This window comes from Oryctolagus cuniculus, chromosome 7 (assembly GCF_964237555.1).
Source record: "Oryctolagus cuniculus chromosome 7, mOryCun1.1, whole genome shotgun sequence".
Taxonomy (NCBI): domain Eukaryota; kingdom Metazoa; phylum Chordata; class Mammalia; order Lagomorpha; family Leporidae; genus Oryctolagus; species Oryctolagus cuniculus.
In genome coordinates this window covers 98,452,208-98,477,212 of record NC_091438.1, presented here as the reverse complement: position 1 = coordinate 98,477,212, position 25,005 = coordinate 98,452,208, and the positions used below count along the sequence as shown (strand labels likewise).

The 25,005-nt window shown below is 35.9% G+C and overlaps 1 protein-coding gene across 1 annotated transcript in view; it reads right to left on the bottom strand.

Annotated features, from left to right (window-relative positions):
- Positions 1 to 24,449, bottom strand: part of LOC100347161 (PRELI domain containing protein 3B-like) — a 172,941-nt gene extending 148,492 nt beyond the window's left edge. Inside the window, 1 exon segment of the mRNA XM_070076787.1 lies at positions 24,209 to 24,449. Within this exon segment, the coding sequence (XP_069932888.1) occupies positions 24,209 to 24,449 (241 nt within the window).
- Between the last annotated feature and the right edge of the window lie 556 nt (positions 24,450 to 25,005).

Genomic DNA, 25,005 nt, shown 5'->3' with positions numbered 1-25,005 from the left:
TTAAAAAGCAGAATATGATCCAAAATGGGAAGCAGGCCACACAGCAGACTTATAGAATGGCAAATGCCCTAAACAGCACTCTGGCCTCAGAATCAGCACTTAAGGCATTCTGATCTGGCTAAAAAGCCCACGAGAGCACTTCAGGCATGGAAAGCCAAGACACTGTGGCAAAAAATGACCTACATGAAAGATTTCTGTGAGTGAGATCCTAGTGGAAAGGGACCATCAAAGAAGGAAGTACCTTTCTCTGAAGGGAAGAGAGAACTTCTACTTTGTTTATGGCCTTCTCTAAATAAGATCAGAGTTTGTGGACTCAAGAGGCTTCCATAACCTTGGCAGCTCAAGACAAGAGCCTCGGGTGATTACTGACACCATAAATAAGTGTCCATTGTTAAATCAACAACATGGGTCACTGTGCACTTGCTCCCCATGTAGGATCTTTGTCCCTAATGAGTTTTACTATGAAAATTAATGGTAAAACTTGTCTTCAAACAGTACTTTAAACTGTGTGTGTCTGTGTGAGTGCAAACTGTTGAAATCTTTACTTTTATAACGTTTATCTTCTGTATATAAAGATAGTTAAAAATGAATCTTAATGAAGAATGGGATGGGAGAAGGAGTAGGAGGTGGGATGGTTTGGGTTAGGAGGGCATGTATTTGGGGAAGAACCACTGTATTCCTAAAGCTGTACCTATGAAATTTATATTTATTAAATAAAAGCTTTCTACATAAAAATTCAATGCTGATATAAGAGATCACTTTAATTCTGTTTACTTTAAGATATCTATGGAAAGTATACTAGAATAAAGTAGATCCTGTAGTTCTATTTAGAAAATCTGATCTAGTCCTGCCATGTTCTCTGTAGTCAGATGTTTGATCTCAAGCAGGACAATTATTTTTTCATAATCACTACAAACAAAAGCATAATTGTTTCTAAAGATAAGATCGAGAATTATGCTTTCCCAATATATTTCAGTTCTTTCTTCATAGCATTGGAATACGTAGTGCATGAGAATTTGTATCACTTAGGTATAAAGAAGGTATACAGAAATAGTAATTTTATTCTCAGCATAGTAGTAGTCCTTAATCCATTTTGTCATCACACTTGGCTATATCACTGAGGAGTAAGTTTTTCTTCTTAATTAATAAAAAAAACTGTTTTTAAGTGCTACACACTGTCTCCAGTGTAAGAGAATTAGGAGAAAAGTGGTGATTTTCTATTTTATGGCATTTTAAATATTACATTGTTAAAGAAAGCAAAAATGGATATTAGATTCAACTAATATTATTCCTCATTCAGATATTTTCATTTTTAGAGAGCTTTTATTTAATAAATATAAATTTCATAGGTTCAGCTTTTCAAATATAGCTATTCTTCCCTCTACCCCCAAACCATCCCACCTCCTACTCCCTCTCCCATCCCATTCTTCATTAAGATTCATTTTTAACTATCTTTATATACAGAAGATCAACGTTATACTAAGTAAAGATTTCAACAGTTTGCACTCACACAGACACACACAGTTTAAAGTACTGTTTGAAGACAAGTTTTACCATTAATTTTCATAGTAAAACTCATTAGGGACAAAGATCCTATATGGGGAGCAAGTGCACAGTGACCCATGTTGTTGATTTAACAATGGACACTTATTTATAATGTCGGTAACCACCCGAGGCTCTTGTCATGAGCTGCCAAAGCTATGGAAGCCTTTTGAGACCACAAACTCCATCAGTGATCTAGACTGGGCCTCTTTACTTTCCTAACTGTTTCTTTTGCAGTACAAAAACTTCTCAATTTGATGTAATCAAAGCTGTTGATTTTGGCTTTGACTAACTGTGCCTCTGAGGTCTTTTCCAAGAAGTCTTTGCCTGGGCCAATAACATGCAGGGTTTCTCCAATGTTCTCTAGTAATTTGATAGTTTCAGGTTGTAAATTTAGATCTTTAATCCATGTAGTGTGGATTTTTGCATAAGGAATAAGAAAGGTTCTTGCTTCATACTTCTGCATGTGGAAATCCAGTTTTCCCAGCACTATTTGTTGAATAGAATGTCCTTGCTCCAGGAATTGATTTTAGATCAATTTTAATTGGCTGTAGATTCTTGCATTGATTTCCAGTGTATCTATTCTGTTCCATTGGTCTATCCATCTGCTTTTGTACCAGTACCAGGCTGTTTTGATTATAACCACCTTGTAGTACGTCTTGAAATCTGGTATTGTTACGCCTCTGGCTTTATTTTTGTTGTCCAAGATTAAGATCTCTATGCCTCCATATGAATTTCAGCATCATTTTTTTTTCTAAATCTGAGAAGAATGTCTTTGGTATTTTTATTGGTATCACACTGATTCTGTAAATTGCTTTTGGAAAAATGGACATTTTGATGATACTGATTCTTCCAATCCATAAACATGGAAGCTTTTTTTCATTTTTTATCCTCTTCCATTTCTTTTTAATGTTTTGTAATTCTCATCATAGAGATCTTTGACATCCTTGGTTAACTTTATTCCAAGGTATTTGATTTTTTTTTTTTTTTTTAGCTACTTAAATGGGATTGATTGTTGAAGTTCTTTCTGAGCCATGGCATTGTCTGTGTATACAAAGGCTGTTGATTTTTGTGAATTAATTTTATATCCTGCTACTTTACCCAACTCTTCTATGAGTTCCAATAGTCTCTTAGTGGAGTTCTTTGGATCCCCTATATAAAGAGTCATGTCATCTGCAAATAGAGACCGTTTGACTTCTTCCTTCCAAATTTGTATTTTTTGATTTCTTTTTCTTGCCTAATGGCTCTGGCCAAAACTTCCAGTAAAATATTGAACAGCAATGGTAAGAGCAGGCATCCCTGTGTGGTATCAGATCTCAGAAGGAATGCTTCCAACTTTTCCCCATTCAATTTAATGCTGGTTGTGCGTTTGTCATAAATTGCCTTGCTTGTGTTGTGGAATGTTCCTTCTACACCCCATTTGTTTAGAATTTTCATCATGAAAGGGTGTTCTATTTTATCAAATGTTTTCTCTGCACCTATTGAGATAATCATATGGTTTTTGTTCAGCAGTTGGTTAATGTAGTGTATCATGTTGATTAATTTGCAAACGTTGAAGCAGCCCTGCATGCTAGGGATAATAAATTCTAGCCAATAGAATCTAACAACACATCAGAATTTTGTATCTATGTTCATCAGGGAAATTGGTCTGTGATTCTCTTTCTCAGGTTTAGGAAATAAGATGATGCTGGCTTCATGGGAAGAATTCAGGAAGATTCCCTTTCTTTAAATTGTTTTGAATAGCTTTAAAATAATTGGAGTTAGTTTTACTTTAAATGTCTTGTCAAATGCAGCAATGAATCCACACAGTCCAGGTCTTTTCTTTTTTGGGAGGGCCTTTATTATTGATTCAATTGCTGACCTGGTTATGGGTTTGTTTAGGTTTCCTATGTCTTCATGTTTAGGTTTCCTATGTCTTCATGTATGTGTCCAGGAATTTATCCACTTCCGTTAGGTTTCCCAGGTCGTTGGCATACAACACTTTATAGTAAATTTTTTTGTCAGGCAGAGTTAGACATTGAGAGAGAGACAGAGAGAATTATAGACAGTGAGAGAGAGACAGAGAGAAAGGTCTTCCTTCTGTTGGTTCACTCCCCTAATGGCCACTACAGCCAGTGTGCTACACTGATCCAAAGCCAGGAGCCGGGTACTTCCTTGCGGTCTCCCATGCGGGTGTAGGGCCCAAGCACTTGGGCCATCTTCCACTGCCCTCCCGGTCCACAGAAGAGAGCTGGACTGGAAGAGGGGCAACTGGGACTAGTACCCGGCGCCCCAACCAGGACTAGAACCCGGGTGCCTGTGCTGCAGGCAGAGGATTAGCCAAGCGAGCCACAGCACCAGCCATATACTAATTACTGGTGATTCTTTTTATTTCTGTGGTGTTTGTTGTTACATTTCCTTTATCATCTCTAATTTTATTGATTTGGTTCTTCTCTCTCCTTTTTTTTTTTTTTTTTGGTTAGTTGAACCAGTGATGTGTCAATTTTGTTTATCTTTTCGAAAAACCAACTCTTCATTTTGCTGATCTTATGTATTGTTTTTATTTTGGATTCAATTTGGTTATTTCTTCTTTCTTTTCTCCTATTCATTTTGAGTTTTCTTTACTGTTGCTTTTCTAGATCCTTGAGATGCACTGATAGCTCATTTATTTTGTGCCTTTCCAGTTTCTTGATTTAGACACCTATTTCTATAAGCATTCCTCTTAGCTGTATCCCATAAGTCTTGATATATTGTATTGTCATCTTCATTTGGTTCCAGAACTTTTTTTTTTATTTCTCTTTGATTTCTTCTATAACCCACTGTTCATTCACGAGTATTTTATTCAGTCTCCATGTGTTTGCATATCCCCTAGAGATTCCTGAGTTGCTGATTTCCAGCTTCATTCCATTGTAGTCTGAGAAGATGCATGGTATGATTTTGATTATTTTGAATTTGCTGAGGCTTGTTTTATGGCCTAGTATGTTGTCAATCCTAGAGAAAGTTCCATTGCAGTGCTAAGAAGAATGTGTATTCTGGAACTGTAGGATAAAAAGTTCTGTAGATATCTGTTAGGTCCATTTAGTCTACAGTGTTGTTTAAAATGCTGTTTCCATGTTGAGTTTCTGTCTGGTTGAGCTGTCCATTTTTAAAGTGGAGTACTGAAGTCTCACAATACTACTTGTATTGGAGTCTAAATCTCCCTTTAAATCACTTAACATGTCTTTTAAATAGTCATGTTCCCTGTAATTAGGGTCATATACATTTATTATAGTTACAACTTCCTGTTGAATTGATCCCTTAATCATTACATAGTGCCCTAATTTGTCTTTTTTAACAGTTTTTGTGTTAAAGTCTATTTTGTGTGCTATTAGGATGGCTACAGCTGCTCTTTTTTGGTTTCTGTTGGCATGTAATATAATTTTCCATCCTTTCACTTTCAGTATGCATGTGTCTTTGTTGGGGAGATGTGTTTCTTTTACGCAGCAAATCGATGGGTTTTGTTTTTTAATCCATTCAGCCAGTCTGTGTCTTTTAAAAGGGAGTTGAGGCCATTTACATTCAAGGTGACTCTTGATAAGTAATGAGTTTGCCCTGCCATTTTTCCAAAAATATTTCTAATTTATACTTTGAACTTCCTTTGATCTTTTACTGAGAGATTTTCTTCCTTTACCTTCTTTTATACTGATGATCATGTTTCTGTGTTTTAAGTGCAACACATCCTTAGGTATCTTTTTGAGAGCTGGATGGGTGGTGACAAATTCCTTCAATTTCTGTGTTATGGAAGGTGTTTATTGCACCTTCATTCACAAATGAGAGCTTTGCAGGGTACAATATTCTGGGATGGCAGTTTTTTTCTCTTAAAAGCTTGAGTATATCTCTCTATTCTCTCCTAGTCTGTAGAGTTACTGGTGAGAAGTCCACTGTGAGTCTAATTGGAGATCCTCTGAAAGTAATCTGGCATTTCTATCCTGCACATTTTAGAATCTTCTCTTTTTGTTTCACTGTGGTGAGTCTGATTGCAATGTATTGTAGTGAGGATCTTTCCTGGTCATGTCTATTGGGTGTTCTGTATGCTTCTTGTATTTGGATGTCCCTTTCTTTCTCCAAACCAAAGAAGTTTTCTGCCTTCTAATTCTTTGTCTCTTTCCATGCCTTCAGGAACTCCTAGAAATCCATGTTGTTGTTGTTTTTATAGTATCCTTTAGATTCTCAATAGCATTTTTTTGTTTTTCTAGTTTCTTGTTCTTGACTTTGGTTTGACTGTATACTTTCCTGAGTTTGTCTTCTAAGTCTGATATTCTCTCTTATGCCTCACTGATTCTGTTTTTAAGGCTCTCCAATGCATTTTTTATTTGTTCTGAATACTTTTTTTGATTTTTTATTATTAAATTCTTCATTTCACTTTGATTACTCTTTAGGCTCTCAATTTCATGGGAGAAATTTTGTTTCATGTCCTGCATGGATTTTAGTCGTTCATATACTTGCTTTTGATTACTTCTATGTAATGTTAAGTTTTTTTGAGTTCCATTTCTTGCATTTCTTCTATCTCATTGTCTTTATAATCTAATATTGAAGTGTCATGTTCTTTTGGGGGTATCATGTTGTCTTCCTTATTCTTGCTGCTTGGATTGGTGCATTTGAGTTCTGCATTTGTGGAGATACTTTTTTTTTTCCCCTCTGGTGGCTTTTATTGTTGTACTGTGAGTCTTTAGATAGGTGGAATGTCTGCTTTCATTGAATCTGTAGAGGCTTGTAGTGGGTGTGGCCAGAGAGCTCTGTTCAGTTCTCTTGGGTTAAGGACATACATAAGGTAACACACTCAGGTTTGGCATGGTAAATCATCTCTCTCTCTTTCTCTCTTTTATTTTTTTTAATCAGAAGAGAGGTGTATTCTGCTCAGCTGAATATGGGTTTAGAAGGAACATTTTTGAATGGGTTTAGAAGGAACATTCCTCGACACAATCAAGGCAATTTATGACAAACTCACATCAAGGTCATAATGAATGGGAACATTTGGAAGCATTCCCACTGACATCTGGAACCAGACAAGCATGCCCACTCTCACCATTATTATTCAATATAGTACTAGAAGTTTTAGCCAGATCCATTAGGCAAGAAAAATAAATCAAAGTGATTCAAATCAAAAAAGAGTAAGTAAAACTATCTGTATTTGTAAATGACATGATTCTATGTCTAGGGGATCCAAAAGACTCCACCAAGAGACTATTAAAACTCATAGAAGGGTTTTGTAAAGTAGCAGGATATAACATCAATACAGAAAATAACAACAGATTTTATATAAACAGACAATACCACAGCTGAGACAGAACTTCTAAGATCAATCACATTTACAATAGCTACAAAAAAAATCAAATACCTTGGATTAAATTTAACCAAGAATGTCAAAGTTGTATACAATGAGAATTATAAAATATTAAAGAAAGTAATAAAGAAGTTATAAAAATGGGAAAAAAACTTCCATGCTCATGGATTGGAAGGGTTAATATCATCAAAAGGTCCATCCTTCTAAAAGCAATTACCAGATTCAATGTAATACCAATCAAAATGCCAAAGACATTCTTCTCAGATTTGAAAAAAAATGGTGGTGAAAATTCTTATGGAAACACAGGAAAACTCGCCCAGCTAAAGCAATCTTATACAACAAAAACAAATATGGAGGCACCACAATACCAGATTTCAAGACATACTACAAGGCATTTATAATCAAAACAGCATGGTACTAGTACAAAAACAGATGGATAGTTCAATGGAACAGAATAGAAATGTCAAAAATCAACCTAAGCATTTACAACCAACTTATATTCGACAAAGGAGCTAAAACCAATCCTTGGTTTGGCAGTTTCTTCAACAGATGCTTCTGGGAAAAATGCATTTCCACATGCAGAAATGTGAAGCAAGATGCCTATTTTATATCCTGCTGGTTCCTGTCCTTTTCTATCATCTAAGACTGAAGTGACCATTTTATGCTAAACTACTATCACCAGTCTGTGTACCTTTTTTGAAGCTTAACTATAGACATCCTGATAGTAATCACATTTTGAATATATAAAAATTGTAAACTTGCTCTAGCTAATAAATGAACTTTTAAAATGTGCCACTCCCCTATAACCTCACAGCAGTTATTCACTGTGTATGACTGAAAACAAGAAAATCTTTGTAAAACCAAAGTGGTGATTCTTCCATTATGTGGTAGAGAACTTCATTGCTTGAAGGTTAAGAACTGTGGGAAGACTATATCCTTATCTGTTTAATTAATGATGTAGGCTTTTAAATTTGGTTTTCATAAGAAATCAGTTGTTGCCTGGTAACAGATTTGCCTGTGGGCTCCCAGAAGTAGCTGGGCTTTGTAAGCACAGCACCCTGTTGTCTTATAAATAGGGCAGTAAAGCTTGCTCAGACATGCCTTAGGCATTCAGCAGCTCTTTTCCAGTATACACATCTAATTCCAGGTGGGAAGTTTTCTTCACCAGAGAGATACTCAAATGGACAAACAGGAAGAAGAGGAATGGTCCCGAATTCCATTTTAGCGTAATAGCATGGGGAAGACAAGAGACCAGGGACATGTTTGCTCTTATTTTCCAAACTAAAAAAGAAAAAAAAAAAAGAAACCTACTCAAGAATAGTATTAATTAGTTGAAAATAAAAATACATCATGAATGTAGACAATTTAGCTTCAGGACAAACAAAAACACAGCAGGATAATGGCAAACAATGTGATCAAAACAGAGACATGAAAAAAGCCCTCCTTAGAGAAATCGATTCTGTAAGTTTTGTATCTTTGAGCAGGGGGGCAGGTTTTCTTCAGTGAAGATAACCGTTTTCCATGCTATCTTTTGTTGCTTGTATAAAATTATCTTGTATTTATCCTATATAAACATCTGTTTTTTCTATGACAATACAAGTTTCAAGAGGATGGGGTGCTTTTCTTCTTCTTCAGCTATGGTCACAAGACATAGAACAGAACATGCCACAAGGAATGTTCCTAATACATGTTTGCTGAATAAATGTTCCAGATATTTTAATTAGTCTGTGGACTCTTTAAGGACAGGAAAACCATAAATTCTGCTTTGTCTGTCTGTGTATTTTTTTTAATTTTCATTGCCCAATACATAGTTGTTTTTCATTAAAGTTTTATTAATTGAATGGTAGCATGAGTGAATGGGTGGGAGGATGTATGGATGTTTCAGTAGATGAGAAGAATAAACAAAAGGATAAATGAGTAACTGAAGGAAGAACAGAAAGAAGGAACAATGAAAACACCTTCCTCAAGATAGAGGTAAAAGCTACAACATAGAAGACCACCATCTAGTGGTGAATGGATAACTATAGTGAAAATAGCTCAAAGCAGCCAGTTTTTAGGATGTGCTTCATTCCACATGATGACTTCACAGGGCAGAATAAAAATATGACCATACCCACTTTAAAAATTCATTTAACCTCTAAAGTTGTCTTGAATAATTCCTTTTAACATTTTCAATTTATTGAGTTTCTACTATATCCTAGGAATTTTTTTTTCAAATTATTCCTGATCTTTAGCATGTATCAAAATAAGCAATACTTTTCTCTTCATGCTGACCAAACTAAGGCAAAAGAGGATATAAGACTTCCAAAAGCTGCGTATAAGATAGGTTAAATATACCTATGTTATTCAAACTGGGAGACAAGCATTTCATAAATATTAAAATTGTATAAACATCCAAATGAATGTTTAAAGTCTGAAACCAATTTAATGTTACAATTTTTACATGGAAAATAAATTAATGACTGTGAAATGTCACTGTTATTGATATGATCTGGGATAGAAAGTCAAGAAGGGAGAAAAAAACATAATAAAAATTATACACTTGGTGAGAAAATCTGATTTTTTTGATTGTTGTTATCACTACTATTCTTATTTTTCCTATATTTACTAAATATTTGACGAAATTTGTGTTCATTGATGATCTACTTGACAAAAATGAAGAAGCCTGGCTGTTATTTGACAATAAAGTACTTAACAGGAGGGTTAAGTTATTAATTCCAGAGTTGTGAATTGGGGTGTGTTTTTTTTTATGGGGGAGGGATATATACAATAATATTGTGATACTACTTTCAGTTCCATCAATTACTGCCTAGAGTTTCACAAACAGTAAATGAAAAAAAAAAAAAAAAACAGCAAAAAGTTGGGGCAGGAAGAACAAATGTCATAGAAGAACAAATGTCAATCAAACTTTCATGTTTCCCATGCTGTCAATATATAATGATTTACATTAGCATTACCTGAGTCTCAAAGTAAATCATTATCATTTTTTCTAAAAGAAAAAATTATTTCTTAAAATGAACTTGTGTTTTCTAAGTTATGCAATCTTTCTTGTTAAAATAGTCACATTGAAAGAAATGAAAAATGAAATCCATTAAACAAAGAATATTTTTTCTGTCCTTGAAGTAACCAATTGTATCATAGACATTAGTGTTGTAACCTGTGTGAAGTGGCACATAAAGTACAAAATGAATTGCCCATCTTTCTATATATTTATAATAGTTCTCTCTTGAAATAGTTAATCATTGTGTTGCATCTGTCACATTGGAAACACATCAACTTACTAGAAATTCTAGGAATGGCTAGGAAAAATAATGATAAAGCAATAGTTTTGAAAATATAATGTCACAGTCTGTGCCAAATGGAGCAGAGAATCCAACGTGAAATGCAATATAATTAAAACTATTTAAATTAATTTATTTCTTGAAATTCAGACTCTTTAAACAAAACCTATGAAGACTTAAACTTAGAATCCTAATAATTTCATTGTCTCATTTCTACTGGGTTGTCTTTTGAAAAGAGGAGTGATTTTTATTACTCAGAATCACAAATATATTCATTCATACTCTATTTTACCATTAATAAGTAATTACTAAATATTCATCAGTTAAATAAGATAAAGTGTCTTCAACTGCTTTCAATAAGCCCTTAGTGATGCATATTTGTTTAAGGATAAGCTACAAGCAACTTCAGTAATAGTACCAGTGTGTCACATGGATTAAGCATGCAGACTCTAGAATCAAAATGCTTCATTTCCAGCACTCAAGAATTACAACTTCATACTGTACCAAACTCATAAAATTGAGATAATGAAAGTACCTATCTTACAGGTTTACTATAAAGATCAAAGAACATCAATAATGTTAGATATCATTATTATATATTATTTAATTATTAATTAATCTGATACTCATAGAGAGAGACAGAGATTGAAAGAGAGCTAACAGAGATTGCCCATATTCTAGTTCACTCCCCAGTCAATGCCCACAACAGCCAGGACTGGACAGGGTGAAGCCCTGAGCCCAGAACTCCATCTGAGTCTCCCACATGGGTGGCAGGGACCCAAGTACTTGAGCCATCATTTGCTGCCTCCCACAGTGCGCATTATCAGGAAGCTGGAATCAGTAGTAGAGCTGGTACTTGAACCTAGGCACTGTGATGTGGGATGCATCTTAACACCTACAATGATCAATTTAAGTGCCATAAGACTTAGAAATATGCACATTTGGGGGCAGCGCTGTGGTGGAGTAGGTAAAGGCACTGCCCGCAGTGCGGGCATCACATATGGGCTCTGGTTCAAGTTCCGGTTGCTTCAGTTCTGCTCCAGCTCTCTGCTATGGCCTGGGAAAAGCAGTAGAAGATGGCCCAAGTCCTTGGGCTTCTGTACCCACATGGGAGAATTGGAAGAAGCTCCTGGCTCCTGGCTTTGGATCAGCTCAGCTCTGGCCATTGTGAGCATTTGGAGAGTGTACCAGCAGAATGGATGACCTCTCTCTCTGGCTCTCTGCCTCTAGTTTTCTCACTGTGTAACTCTGACTTTCAAATAAATGAATAAATCTTAAAAAAAAAATGAACATTTTTCCTAGCACCAATACCTAAAGTATAGTACTTTGTTCAGAAAACAACAGGTGCTTAATAATTCTGTTGTGACAAAGTGAGTGAATGTATGAGAAAGGGGATGGAAAAATGAATAGTTAAAGGAATGTACCCATCACTTGACCAGCTAATTCATTTTTATAATGGAAAATTGAATATTCAATCTGTAATTTTGTTTCAATTGAATCATTCAGCTTTTAGTGTTAAGTTAACAAAATATATGCTCACTAAGCAGAATTGTTTCAGTTTTGTAAGGTACAGGCAGTTTTCTCCAAAACTACTTTTCAATGATCATGATGTTACTAAGCATTTAGAGTAATTTGTGAAAGTTGTGGGAAATTTTGGCAAGTTTGGAAAGGTTCTTCTGTACAGTAAATGTACACATTCATATATTCTAAGTGACCTATCATTTTCAGTGGGTAGAGGCACTTATATTTCCTGAATTAGGAGATAGAGGTACTGGTTGTGATTTAGTGACTGATAGCAAGGACCGGAAACTTTAAAATTTTCCCATTTTACTTGAAAAAAGAGTATTTACATTAATCATCAATCAACAATTATTAAGCATCTATTCTTTTTGTTCTGCAAATTTTTCCTATATATTCTTTAAGTTAATCATGAAGGCAACTTCATCTGAGGCTTAAAGAAGATATCAAAAGCACTTTTAGTCACACAGATATAACATGACAAAGGTATAACCAAAAGTGAGTTGTGTCACATTCTGCAACCCCCTCTTATCTGACTATATCATTCTTCCTTTAACTAAATGTATTCCATTATACAAAAGGGCAATACTTCCTAAACTGTGTTCCCAAGAAATACTGCTGTTCCTTGGAGTCCAAGTTAAAATATGTCTTTTCAGATAATAATCTATGTCAATTTTGGAAAATGCTACATTTTGGGGTTCTACAATAAATTTTATTCATCATTATATCTTTAACAGCAAATACTGGAATTTGCACATGTTATTTGATATTGATGTTGTATTAACAGTGAGGAGTAGCAATAAGAAAAATTAATATTGGTATATAAATGATTTTAGTGTATTTTATAGGAAATCAGATCATTTAGCTTAATCTAATTGTGACTTTTGAAAAGGCTAGGGTATTATAAGTTTATTGACACATATATGCTAGTTGAAAAGCAATTTGAATAGGAAACAGCATTGAGCATTGTGTAGCTGCATGTATGAGTTCAATGACAAAGCAACTTTACTTATTGTTTTTATTCTAAATGAGCAAGAAATACGAGCCCCTTTGTCACAGACGAACTGAAATCATAAGTGAGGAGTAATTGCACATGAAATAAGAATTTCATAGAGACTTAGATTACTTTGGTTAAGGTCAAATGAAATTCTAATGCCTGATACCAATTTCATGTACTTTAAATAAAGCCTATATATTTTATTTGAGACAATGCATTTTTTTTCCAAAGCACATTTCCTCCACAGCAACAATAAAATGTAGGGAGCCAGTCATAGTAATGGCATTTCAGAAGGATATTTTATTCAATCAATAGTTAAAAAATTCTTATCTAATCATCTACATCTAATCATATTTTGAATAAATCAAATTCTTTTTAATGATCAGACCCTAGCTTCCACACAATAGCCACTTTCTGCAGATGTTTAAGCAGTTCACTTATATTACATACAGTGCTATCAGACCACCAAAATCTATGGTCTCTCTGGTGTAATGTTATGCCTGGGAACATTTGCTAGCCCTCTGTCATCTGAGAGATGCTACATGACTTCTTCGGGCCAATAAAATATGAGCACAAGTGTTAGGTGTCAATTATGGGCTTAGATCTAGTATACACGCACTTCTCTCATTTTTGGACAATTTAAAAACCTTGTTTTAGAGATGGCAGATTCATGACCTGAGAGGAGGAGCCTGACTCTCTGAGAGACGCCACATGGAAGAATGCCACCCTGTGAAGCTACTTGCTAAGAAATTCAGCATTGTAATTTATGTGAACAACAAAGCATTGTTTTGAGCACTCTAATTTGAAGCTTTCTTCTTTAAAGCTATCTAGACAATTAGGAACCTTAGAGGAAATTCTCATTGCAGTTTAAAATTAATCAATTACTAACAGGAAAGTTGTTCCTAAGGAATATCCTGTTAATAAAAAAACTGTTCTTTGATATGAATTTCTCTAGCATCTTTTTTCTTTTGTATGTCAATCTTCATTTCATAAAATTTTGAGCACTTATTATATCCTACTTGTTAAACATATATACTCAGTCTCTATTTTCTAGGAGTTCTGAATCATGTTAAAGAGATGACACTCAAAAATTATTATAAAATATCGTGACAACTACCAGAAGTAGGCATAAAGAGTATGGGAGAACAGACACATTAGCATTTCAGCTTTCTTTGGAATATCAGGGAAATTTTCCTCTGATAGTCAATTTTTAATTTGAAAATTAAGAACAACAGTTTGGAAGATGTCCTAGAAGATTTATAGATATTTCAGACCGATGAAACCACATGAAAAATGACACACAATTTTAAAAGGCATGGAGCAAAGAGAAGCTCAGCAGGGTAAATTTCAGTGGTAAAGGGTTGGGGAGGAATTGAGAAGTAGAGATCAAAGATATGGATATCAGACAGGCAAACTAGATTTGGAATTAAGGTTATGAGGTGATGTATATCTTACAAAATACTTTCTTTCCATAGGCTTTTCAATAAATTTCTTTAGTAATTCTGCTGCAACTATTCGGTCCCAATATCTGTCTCCCAATTTGAGCTTTAGGCTAGACTCTGAATAACCACTTTTGGATTCATCATGATATATACCAGAGCGAACATATTAAAATATACATAATGTACAGTGCTTAAACAAAATCAGTTAGATGAGTAACAACTGAATTTTGAAATATAGTCCAAAGCAATTTGAAAAATAGTCCAAAGCAATTGCAGAGTTGGAGTGAAAAGAAAATTTTTGAAATATGTGCTAAAGTCCTCTTCAAAGGAAGGTGACTATATTAGAGGCCCTTTTCTATGAGGTAGAGTTATAGGAAATGGGAGAGAGCATAGTCCTATGAAATGCATTTGCTATGGACTACTTATTCTAGGAAGAACATTTAGTACTGACCTCTATGTCAGTGGAGTACCATAGGACAGCTGTATTTCTGGTTGGACAGAAAATGTAGAAACAAAAGAATGCATATTGAATGGATGAGGAAGGTGGCCAATTTCTATTTTAGAAACCCAAAAGTAATTTGGGCCAATAGAAAGTTCTAGAAAAAGAATTATTTGTCATAGAAATTCTTGCAAATCATAGATTACAGAAAATAGAGTGGAAAATACTAGCAAGAGAGAGAGAGAGGTCTTTCATCCGCTGGTTCATTCCCCAGTTGGCCACAATGGCCATGAGCCAGGAGTTTCTTCTGGGTCTCCCATGTGCATGTAGGGGTCTAAAGGCTTGAGCCATCTTCTACTGCTTTCCCAGGCCGCAGCAGAGAGCTGGATTGGAAGTGGCCCATATCCAGCAGAGAGCTGGTTTGAACAGGTGCCCATATAGGATGCCAGTGCTTCAGGCCAGGGTGTTAAACTGCTGTTCCGCAGTGCTGCCCCCATACTTTGACTATATAATTTTGAAATCACAGCATAACATTCTACATCAAATATTACCCTTTTTCAATATGTGAACTTTGAGAATAACAAAAATGAATTGAGTACATGATCCTTAATTATGTATATTATCTTATGTGATTGTAGAAGATCAATGTTTCACTTATCCTTGTGGTTGTTTCAACACATCATCACACATCGAGTGTGGCTACTCTCTCTTCAACTTGAATCCCTTTGAAGGCAAGATACATGCTTTACACACTCTACTTTCAGATTAATCATGAAAGCTGATGCTTTTGAATTACTTGTATTAATAAAAGTTTTTTAAAAATAAAGAAACCCACTTATACTAGTTTAAATTTACTATATCACCATAAAAATATTTAAATTAATTTCATTGAAAAAATAATTAATTTCATCAAAAATAATGAATTGAATAAAAATAATTAATCTTATCAAAAAATGAAGACTTGAAATGGTTGCACTTAAAGGCTGTTTGTTCATTTGTCTGTAGATGTATTGTTATTTTCTTCACATTTCATGAAAATTTAGCCATATTTATGAAGTAATCATCAAATACCCATGGCTTTTTTTTATTAATTTTATACCTGCTGCATTTTCTAAAGTATGAGGGAATGATAAGCTACCAAGTAATTTAATTGACCATATTTTTATAATAGAAATGATAGACTTGTTTTCTCCCAGATATTAGAATGATATGAATGAATAGTATTTTCCTCATTCTCAGCTGAAATTATGGAGACAATATATATGCTTGTAATGTAAAAGCATCTAATATTTTATAGCTTTATGTTCTGAAAGGCTGAGTAACAGAAAGCAAGTGAGAGGCAAAGATACAAAGAGAGAGAGAGAAAGAGAAGATTTTTTATCCATTGTTTCACTCCCCATATGGCTTTTCAACAACTAGAACTGAGTCCAAAACTAAGAGCACAGAACTATTAGACCTCCCACGAACTAACAGGAGCCCAAGTATTTAGACTATCATCTATTGCCGCCCCAGGAACATTATCTGGGATCTGGATACTGAGCAGAGCAGTCAGGACTCAAAAAGGCACTCTGATGTGGAATGCCAGCATTATAAGCAGTGGCTAAACCTGCTGTGACAGAACACCAGCCCAAATACATAAGACTTTAATTTCAAAATGTCAAGTAATGTAATTAAATGCAAATTAAGCCATTTGTTTTTAGAATTGATACCTTTGACTCAATCAGTTTTTCTGTTTTCACAGCACTGCCTATCAAATGGAAACATCCATAGAGAAATGAATAAAAAGGAAAAATCCAGTTTCCATATTATTAATTTGCAAGTTATGATTAAAAGTTTGTGTAAGAAATTTAGACTGAAATTGTGATTAAGAAGATAAGAAATAATTGATGGCAGATTATAATGAAATTGGTAACTGGTGATACGATGGAATTGATGCTGTTTTGTTTAAGTAGAAAGAACTATTCTCTCTCTTATAAAGGTAGTGAAAAAATCTTTCGCAATTAAGTTGTGATGGTGCAAGCACATCATCTGCAAAATTATCATTCTGTCTAAATCTGCCACAACAGAAACATCACTATGTAATTATTAAACTGAAATATTAATTTGTTTAGGAATGATATTACTTCCAATGATGTATTGCCCATAAGTGTACATGTGTTCACTTGATCATGAACAACAATAATAAAAAGTCAAATGACTAAATTTCTTTTTATCATTTAACATTTTATCATAAACTTATTTTTATCTTTGACTAAACTTGTATTACTTGACTAAGCTTCTTTTTATCATTTGGCTCTTTTTACATTAACTTATTGTTCCCAAGGCAGGGACAACTATAATTTAACTTCCTAATTAGATGTTGATTAATCAGATATTAGATTTAATAAATGATTACAACTATTAATAAAATAGACAATCACCTTTATGAGTGTCAGTTTTATCCATTAACTCTTATTAAACAAAATACTTACTAAGCATCTGCAATATGTGTTATGAACTTACCTAGGAAAAAATGATCTGCCAGCATGTTTAAATATAACAGCATTCACAACATTACTTTGTTTTAGGAAACAACTTTAAAATATTATTTTAATTTGCAAAAGAATAAAAATAGAGAGCAGCTGATATTTTTAAACGATTTTAGAGGTGCAGTGTGCATTCATGAAATCATGTCTAGGTCAAGATTTAGAACACATCCAGTACCTCAGAAGGGTTCCTGGTGTCTCCAAGTGTACTACTCTTTACTTATATTCAAAAGTAGTAACTACTCTTAAGTTATTGTCCAATAGACTACTATTATTTATCCTGAACTCCCAACAAATAAAATTGTTTGGTATATACTATTTTGTATCCAAATACTTTTGTTCCATATAATGTATGAGAGAGTCCCTCTGTTGTTGCAAACATTGGTAAAGTACTCATTACATTGTTCTTTAGCGTTTTGATTTATTATATGTTGCATTTTATTGGTCAATATTCTGGCTAGTTTTATTGATCATTTTGTTTTTTGTTACTTGTTTTAATCTCTTATGAAAAAGACTAGTTATGTATAATCTTATACATGTTTTTGATGGACATATGCACTTATTTTCTTGGAAATATACTTGGCAGAAGATAAAACTACAATTAATTTTATTAGACACTTTGAAGTGAATTTCCAAAGTACTTGGGCCAATTTACATCCTCACTACCAATATATAAAGGCTCTACTTACACCGTTTCTTGTCATTTCTTATTATTTCAGTCTTTTTTAATTTTAGTCATTCTGCTAAGTGTATTAGCATTGATAATGTTTTTATGCAGGGAAAACATGTAAATTAAGCTAATCCCTGGAAAAAATAATAACTTATATTTGATAATATAATAGCTGTTTGTTAAATATCCCAATGATAACAAGTAGCAAAATTATAAGATACATATGTTAGTTTTATTTTGGATGCAAAAACAAAGTGTTTTCTGTTGAAATTTTAAGAGGACAACAAAATAGTCCCCTGTTGCATTTCCTAACTGAAACTTTTTGAGAAACACAACACATGATACCTACAATTGGATAAGAAATAAAGATAATTAAAAATGAATCTTAATGAAGAATGAGATGTGAGAGGGAGTAGGAGATGGGCTGGTTTGCAGGTGGGAGTATGGTTATGGGGGGAAAACCACTATAATCCAAAAGTTGGACTTTCGAAATTTGTATTCATTAAATGAAAGTTTATAAAAAATAGAGAGAGAAGAAAAGTTAATATTTTGTAGAGTACAAAAGTTTGATCTATGGTGCATAGAACAATACATTGTATTTAAAATAAAAATCCCTCAGAATTAAAAAAAGAAATAATATTTTATTACATTGCTAAAATTGTTTGGGTACTGTGGCTTAGATATGCAGCCATTGTTTCCACTTTAACTAGACAGTTGCACTGTTGGCATAGATGAGAGGAAATCTAAGAGACAAAATTTGTCTAACAAATGTGGCCAGCATGAATGAAAGCAGATTAAATACATTCTCATTGCAGACTCAGTAGACTGGAAGAGAAAGCAAAGAAAGACAAACTAAAAGTTCTCTCAAGATGAACAATTAGATAATTCCCCAGGAAGCAGAGAGAAAAAATAGTTTTCAGGATTGATGGGAGTACCAATATGTTGAAGTCTCTCCACATGGCCTCAGAAAAGCCAGATAAATTTCTTCCACCTGCAGTTTCCTGAAATAGCTGTTTATTAATTACGCACCATTATTCATAATACTACAATTTGTATTACCTGTTTGTCCTTATGTGAACCCTCTAATAAAGATAAACCTTTTGAAGACAAAGAACCAATTTTTTAATTTCCAGGCTGAGCAGTATATCCAACTCATTCAAATAGAAGGTAAGTGGTAGTCCAGTTGAAGAAATTCAACCAGAGAGAACTTGGGACCAAGGGAAACAGAATCAGCTGAGTAGAGACACAAATAGGACACTTAAAACATTTCATGGAAAATGCATTTTATGGGAAAACTGTGCAAGGATTTCAGAAAAATTTCCACACCAAAATAAAATTATGCTTTAATTCCATGTTTCCAATGGAATTCACTGAAAATGAAACATTTAAGTGAAAGAATACTTGATGAAGAAGAGACCTTGGGATTGGTAGCTTTGGGATCCACAAGGAGGGAAGGCCTATACTTCCGGGAATGGAGAGTCCCTACCTGACTTCCTGGGAAGAAAAGTCCTTGTCAAGGTCCCCTGCGGGTGCCTAAAGGTCAACCAATGAGGATCAGACCTGCCTCAAACTTTAACCCCCATGCCCTGAATCTATAAAAAGAGCCCTCCCACTCTCTGACACACTACTTCCCCGGCCCCCACTCTGTTGGGAGCAGGGAACCTCTCCCGCCCAAGAGCAGAATCCCAATAAAAGCTTGTGAATTAATTCATTCTTCTTCCTGGGAAGATTTGTTATGCACCACACACCTTGCAGGGATCAACATGCAACAAACCAAGATTCTACTTCTAATGTAAGAAAAAAAATAATTTCAATCAAGGAAGATGAAAACTCAGGAAAAATAGACGATAGCCATTTCGTACTGGAATGAATCTGGTGAGTCATAAAGTCCAGCACTTCTGAGCCTCCAATCATGATAATCGCTCTTATGCTATTAACATTTCATGTAGTGGTTTTAGTTGATGTAGGTTTGACATTTGTTTAACATTCCTGTTAAACAGTTGAATGACTGTTTTTAGAGAATTCCATTATAATTTATCATTTGTATTTTTTTAACTTTTACTTAATGAATATAAATGTCCAAAGTGCAGCTTATGGATTACAATGGCTTCCCCCCCATAACATCCCTCCCACCCGCAACCCTCCCCTTTCCCACTCCCTCTCCCCTTCCATTCACATCAAGATTCATTTTTGATTCTCTTTATATACAGAAGATCAGTTTAGCATACATTAAGTAAAGATTTCAACAGTTTGCTCCCACACAGAAACATAAAGTGAAAACTACTGTTTGAGTACTAGGTATAGCATTAAATCTCAATGTACAGCACACTAAGGACAGAGATCCTACATGAAGAGTAAGTGCACAGTGTCTCCTGTTGTTGACTTAACAAATTGACACTCTTGTTTATGGCCTCAGTAATCACCCTAGGCTCTTGTCATGAGCTGCCAAGGCTATGGAAGCCCCCTGAGTTCACTAACTCTGATCATATTTAGACAAGGCCATGGTCAAAATGGAAGGTCTCTCCTCCCTTCAGAGAAAGGTACCTCCTTCGTTGATGACCCATTCTTTCCACTGGGCTCTCACTCACAGAGATCTTTCATTTAGGTTTTGTTTTTTTTTTTTTTTTTTTTTTTTTTTTTTCCCCAGAGTGTCTTGGCTTTCCATGCCTGAAATACTCTCATGGGCTTTTCAGCCAGATCTGCGTGCCTTAAGGGCTGATTCTGAGGCCAGAGTGCTGTTTAGGACATCTGCTATTCTATGGGTCTGCTGTGTATCTCACTTCCCATGTTGGATCATTCTCTCCCTTTTTGATTCTATCAGCTAGTATTTGCAGACACTATTCTTGTTTATGTGATCCCTTTGGCTCTTACTCCTATCATTATGATCAATTGTGAACAGAAATTGATCACTGGGACTAGTGAGATGGCATTGGTACATGCCACCTTGATGGGATTGAATTGGAATCCCCTGGTATGTTTCTAACTCTTTGCTACAATTTTTTGGAGGTCTTTTTCTATAGCATTTACTATGGGTTATGATATACAGTTTTTATCAATCCACTTCATTTTTTTTTTTTTTTTTTTGACAGAGTGGACAGTGAGAGAGAGAGACAAAGAGAAAGGTCTTCCTTTTGCCGTTGGTTCGCCCTCTAATGGCTGCAGCCAGTGCACTGCGCTGATCCAAAGGCAGGAGCCAGGTGCTTCTCCTGGTTTCCCATGGGGTGCAGGGCCCAAGGACTTGGGCCATCCTCCACTGCACTCCCGGGCCACAGCAAAGAGCTGGCCTGGAAGAGGACCAACCGGGACAAAATCCGGTGCCTGGACTGGGACTAGAACCCTGTGTGCCAGCGCCGCAAAGTGGAGGATTAGCCTATTGAGCAGCGGTGCTGGCCTAATCCACTTCATTTTGATAGTGTACTACTTCAGTTCCCTTGCGAAAACTTTAAAAATTTATACATCTGTCAGCACCTCCTATCAGTCACACTGTGCTATTCTTTGTATCATATCTACATTTGTTATAAAGTTCATAGCATAAGTAGTTTTTCTTCAAAACAATCATGAATTCTATAGAAATTTAGGTGAAAATATTTTATAATTATCCACATAATTATAATCCCTGGTGATCTTTATTTCTCGCTAATAATATTTTCAACTGGCATTTTATCACTTCAGATCATGAGGCTCCCTTGACAATGAATTTTTTAAATATATATATATATATATATATATTTGAAAGGTGAAGTGGGAGAGAGGGAGTGGCCTGGAGGGAGAGGAGACACACACACACACACACACACACACACGGGGTGGGGGAGAGAGAGAGAGAGAAAGAGAGAGAGAGAGAAGGAGAGAGAGAAAGAGAGAATCTGCTGATTCATTCCCTAAAATGGCCACAATAGCCTGGGCTGGGCCTGACTAAAGTCAGAAGCCAGGAAATCCATCATAGTCTCCCCGATCTGTGGCAGGAATCTAAGCTCTTGGGCATTCATCTTCTGCTTTCTTGCGTTTAGCAGCATGGAGCTGGATAGGAAGCAGAGCAGCAAGGATGTGAACTGGCGCTATGATATGGAATGCCAGCACTGCAGGCCGTGGCTTAACACACTGTGCCCAACATTGGCTTCCCTTGCAATGAACTTCCTTAGTTTTTGTTTTTCAGAATATACCAGATTTAGCATTTACATTAGAAGATTTCCCCCAGGTATATAATTTTTTTCTTCCTTTTATCCCTTACAGTTCCACTGTCATCATTTTTTTTTAAAGATTTATTTATTTATTTGGAAGTCAGAGTTACAGAGAGGGAGAAGCATAGATAAAGAGAGAGAGAGATCTCTTCCAACCACTGGTTCACTCCCCAAATGGCTGCCACAGCTGGGGCTGGGCCAGGTCAAAGCCAGGAACGAGAAGCTTCATCCACTTCTCCCACATGGGTGCAGGCACCCAAGGACTTGGGCCATCTTTCTCTGCTTTCTCAGCAAAGAACTGGAATGGAAGGTGAGCAACCCAGCACTATAAATGGCGTCCCATGGGATGCCAGGGTGAAAAGGCACTTTAGCTTTACCCCTACAATGCCACAACCCTGGCCCCAATTCCACCTTCATCTAAATTACATTATTATTTATAAGAATGCCATAGGATTTTAAATTGTCTTTCCTTTTTTAATGTGTACTCTCACTCTAGCTGATTTCATTTTCCCTTTCTCTTTGAACATCTCTGAATGACTATAATATTATTAATTTGTATTTGTTCTTCCATAGGGTTTATGTATTTTCAATCTATAATATTGTGACTTTTACTATATCTGGGAGATTTTCATCAATTGTTTCTCAAGTAATTTTTTATGCTTGCCTTTCTCCCTTCTTTGCTTCTGAGACTTCATTTATTTTGTATTATAACTTCTTACGTTTTATTTAGTTATTTATTTGAAAAGGAGAGGGACAGAGAGGAGGAGGTAGAGGGGGAAGGGGTAGAAAGAGAGAGAGAGAAAGAGAGAGAGAGAGGGATCATTTGATCTTCCATCTGTGGGTTCATTCTCAAGATTTCTGCAACAGCCAGGGTTGGGCCAGGCTGAAGCCAGGGAGCAGAAACTCCATCCATGTTTCTCACGTAAATGACAGAAGCCCACATACTTAGACCACTAGGTGGAACTCAATCCTAAGTGCTCTGTTATTATATGCCTAACATTCCAAGCAACAGCTGAACCCACTAAACTACAATGCCTACTCCAAGAACTTTTGATATCGTGAGTACTTTAAGTTCTATTTATTGATGGAGTCATTTTTTTCTTTGTGTTCTTCATTTTAGATACTCTATACTGATTTATTGTCCTGTCTACTGGCTCATGTGTCATCCATATTTTTTTAAAATCATCTTTGTGTTTATCTTTCATGTATTTTCCTGTTGATTTATTTCAAGCATATTTTCATTTATATCATTTTACATACCGTAACAGCATTTTATTTTATATTTTATTTTATTATTTTTAAAGATTTGTGTATTTATTTGAAAGTTAGAGTTACAAAGAGAGAAAAGGAGAGGCAGAGAGAGATAGATGGGGGGAGAGAGAGAGAGAGAGGTCTTCCATCTGTTGGTTCCCTCCCCAATTGGCCACAATGGCCGGAACTGTGCCTATCCAAAGCCAGAAGACAGGAGTCTCTTCCAGTTCTCACACCTGGGTACATGGGCCCAAGGACATGGGTCATCCTTCACTGCTTTCCCAGGCCATAGCAGAGAGCTGGATCAGAAGTGGAGCAGCTTGGACTCAAACAGGCACCTTATGGGATGCCGGCACTGCAGGTGACAGCTTTACCCGCTAAGCCACAGCACGGGGCCCACAACAGCATTTTAAAATCCTTTTCTTTTAAGTTAGAATCTAGGAATAAGTCTCCAGTGATCATCTCTCATGTGGAATAGTATATTAAGTCAATGAATAATGTGATCCAACATTCTTCTCTCATAGATATTATATTCTAGTGGAAGAAGACAACAAACAAAATGGCAGAATAGGGAGAGCACATACCACTCTACTCTAGGAGAAGATAGTTTTTAAAAAGTGGAGAGAGGGCAGTCTAAGGGAAGAGTTAGAGAGAAAACAGCAGAGGAAACTAGAGGGACACTATGGACCTACGTGGAGGGTATGGACACTTGCAACTCAGGATTCCAGCAGCCAAGAACCTCAGTACCAGCTCTGGAGAGTGAGGTGAAACCAGACTGCAGCAGACCATGCCACTGGCAACAGAACTGCAGGAAGAGCCTGGCAGGAATCCGGCTAGGAGCCCTGCGGGGGACAGTGTAACTTTTGAGGGACAGTGCACCAAACTAGAGGGAAAAAAGGGAGGACACATTTCTCTCTCCCCAATCACCCTAACCTGCATCCTTAACAAAATGGTAGAGGGCAGGGGCCATTTTGGATATAAGCAACAGCCGTGCCAACTTGTGTCCACGTGCCCAGCAACTAGTTGAGCAGAGACGCCTGAGTCTGGTGGGAGAACTGACAGGGGGATGGGTGCTCCTGACTGTGAGCTATTTGTGTGCCAGGACTGGGTAAACACTGTGGCAGTGTAGGAGGGCTCAGGGTGTGGCTGGGACTTCGGGCAGTCACTGTGGGAGGCTCCACATACTTAGGGTTCCCTAATTCTCTGGTGAGGCTCATTGCTGTGGAATCTGTGCTTATACCCTGGACTGCACAAATTCTTTGTGTGGTTCTTGTGGCAGTGGAGACGAACATTGTACCCATTGGGGCTAGCACCCAGGCACTGGTCTCCTTTGAGCAAGAGCGGAGGAAACATAGCACTATACCACAGAGCAGAACAAACCTACCTTTTGATTTAAAAAAAAAGTGGGGATTTACCATGCCCAACCTGTGTGTCATCTTGGATATTCCCCTTACTCCGGGGCACTGAACAGAGCTCCCTGGCCAAACTCACCATAAAACTTTAGGTATGCACTGAAAAAAGCAGATATTCCATGAATCCTGAGGCATAGTCTAGAGAGAAAACCCATAACAGAGAAAAAAAAAACAAAACAAGTATCTCCACAAATGCTGAATAATAAATGAAGCAATTCAAGAATAAAGAAAAGAGAAGACAACATGACACCCTGAAAAGAACACAACACTTCAATACTAGAATGTGAAGATGAAGAGACTGAAGAAGTGCCAGAAATTACTTAGAAGTAATCAGAAGCAAATCCAGGAAGTACAGGAATCAGTACATGACATGAAAGAATATTTCTCCCATGAAATTGAGATTTTAAAGTGAAATCAAAAACATTCCTCAATACAATTAAAGCAA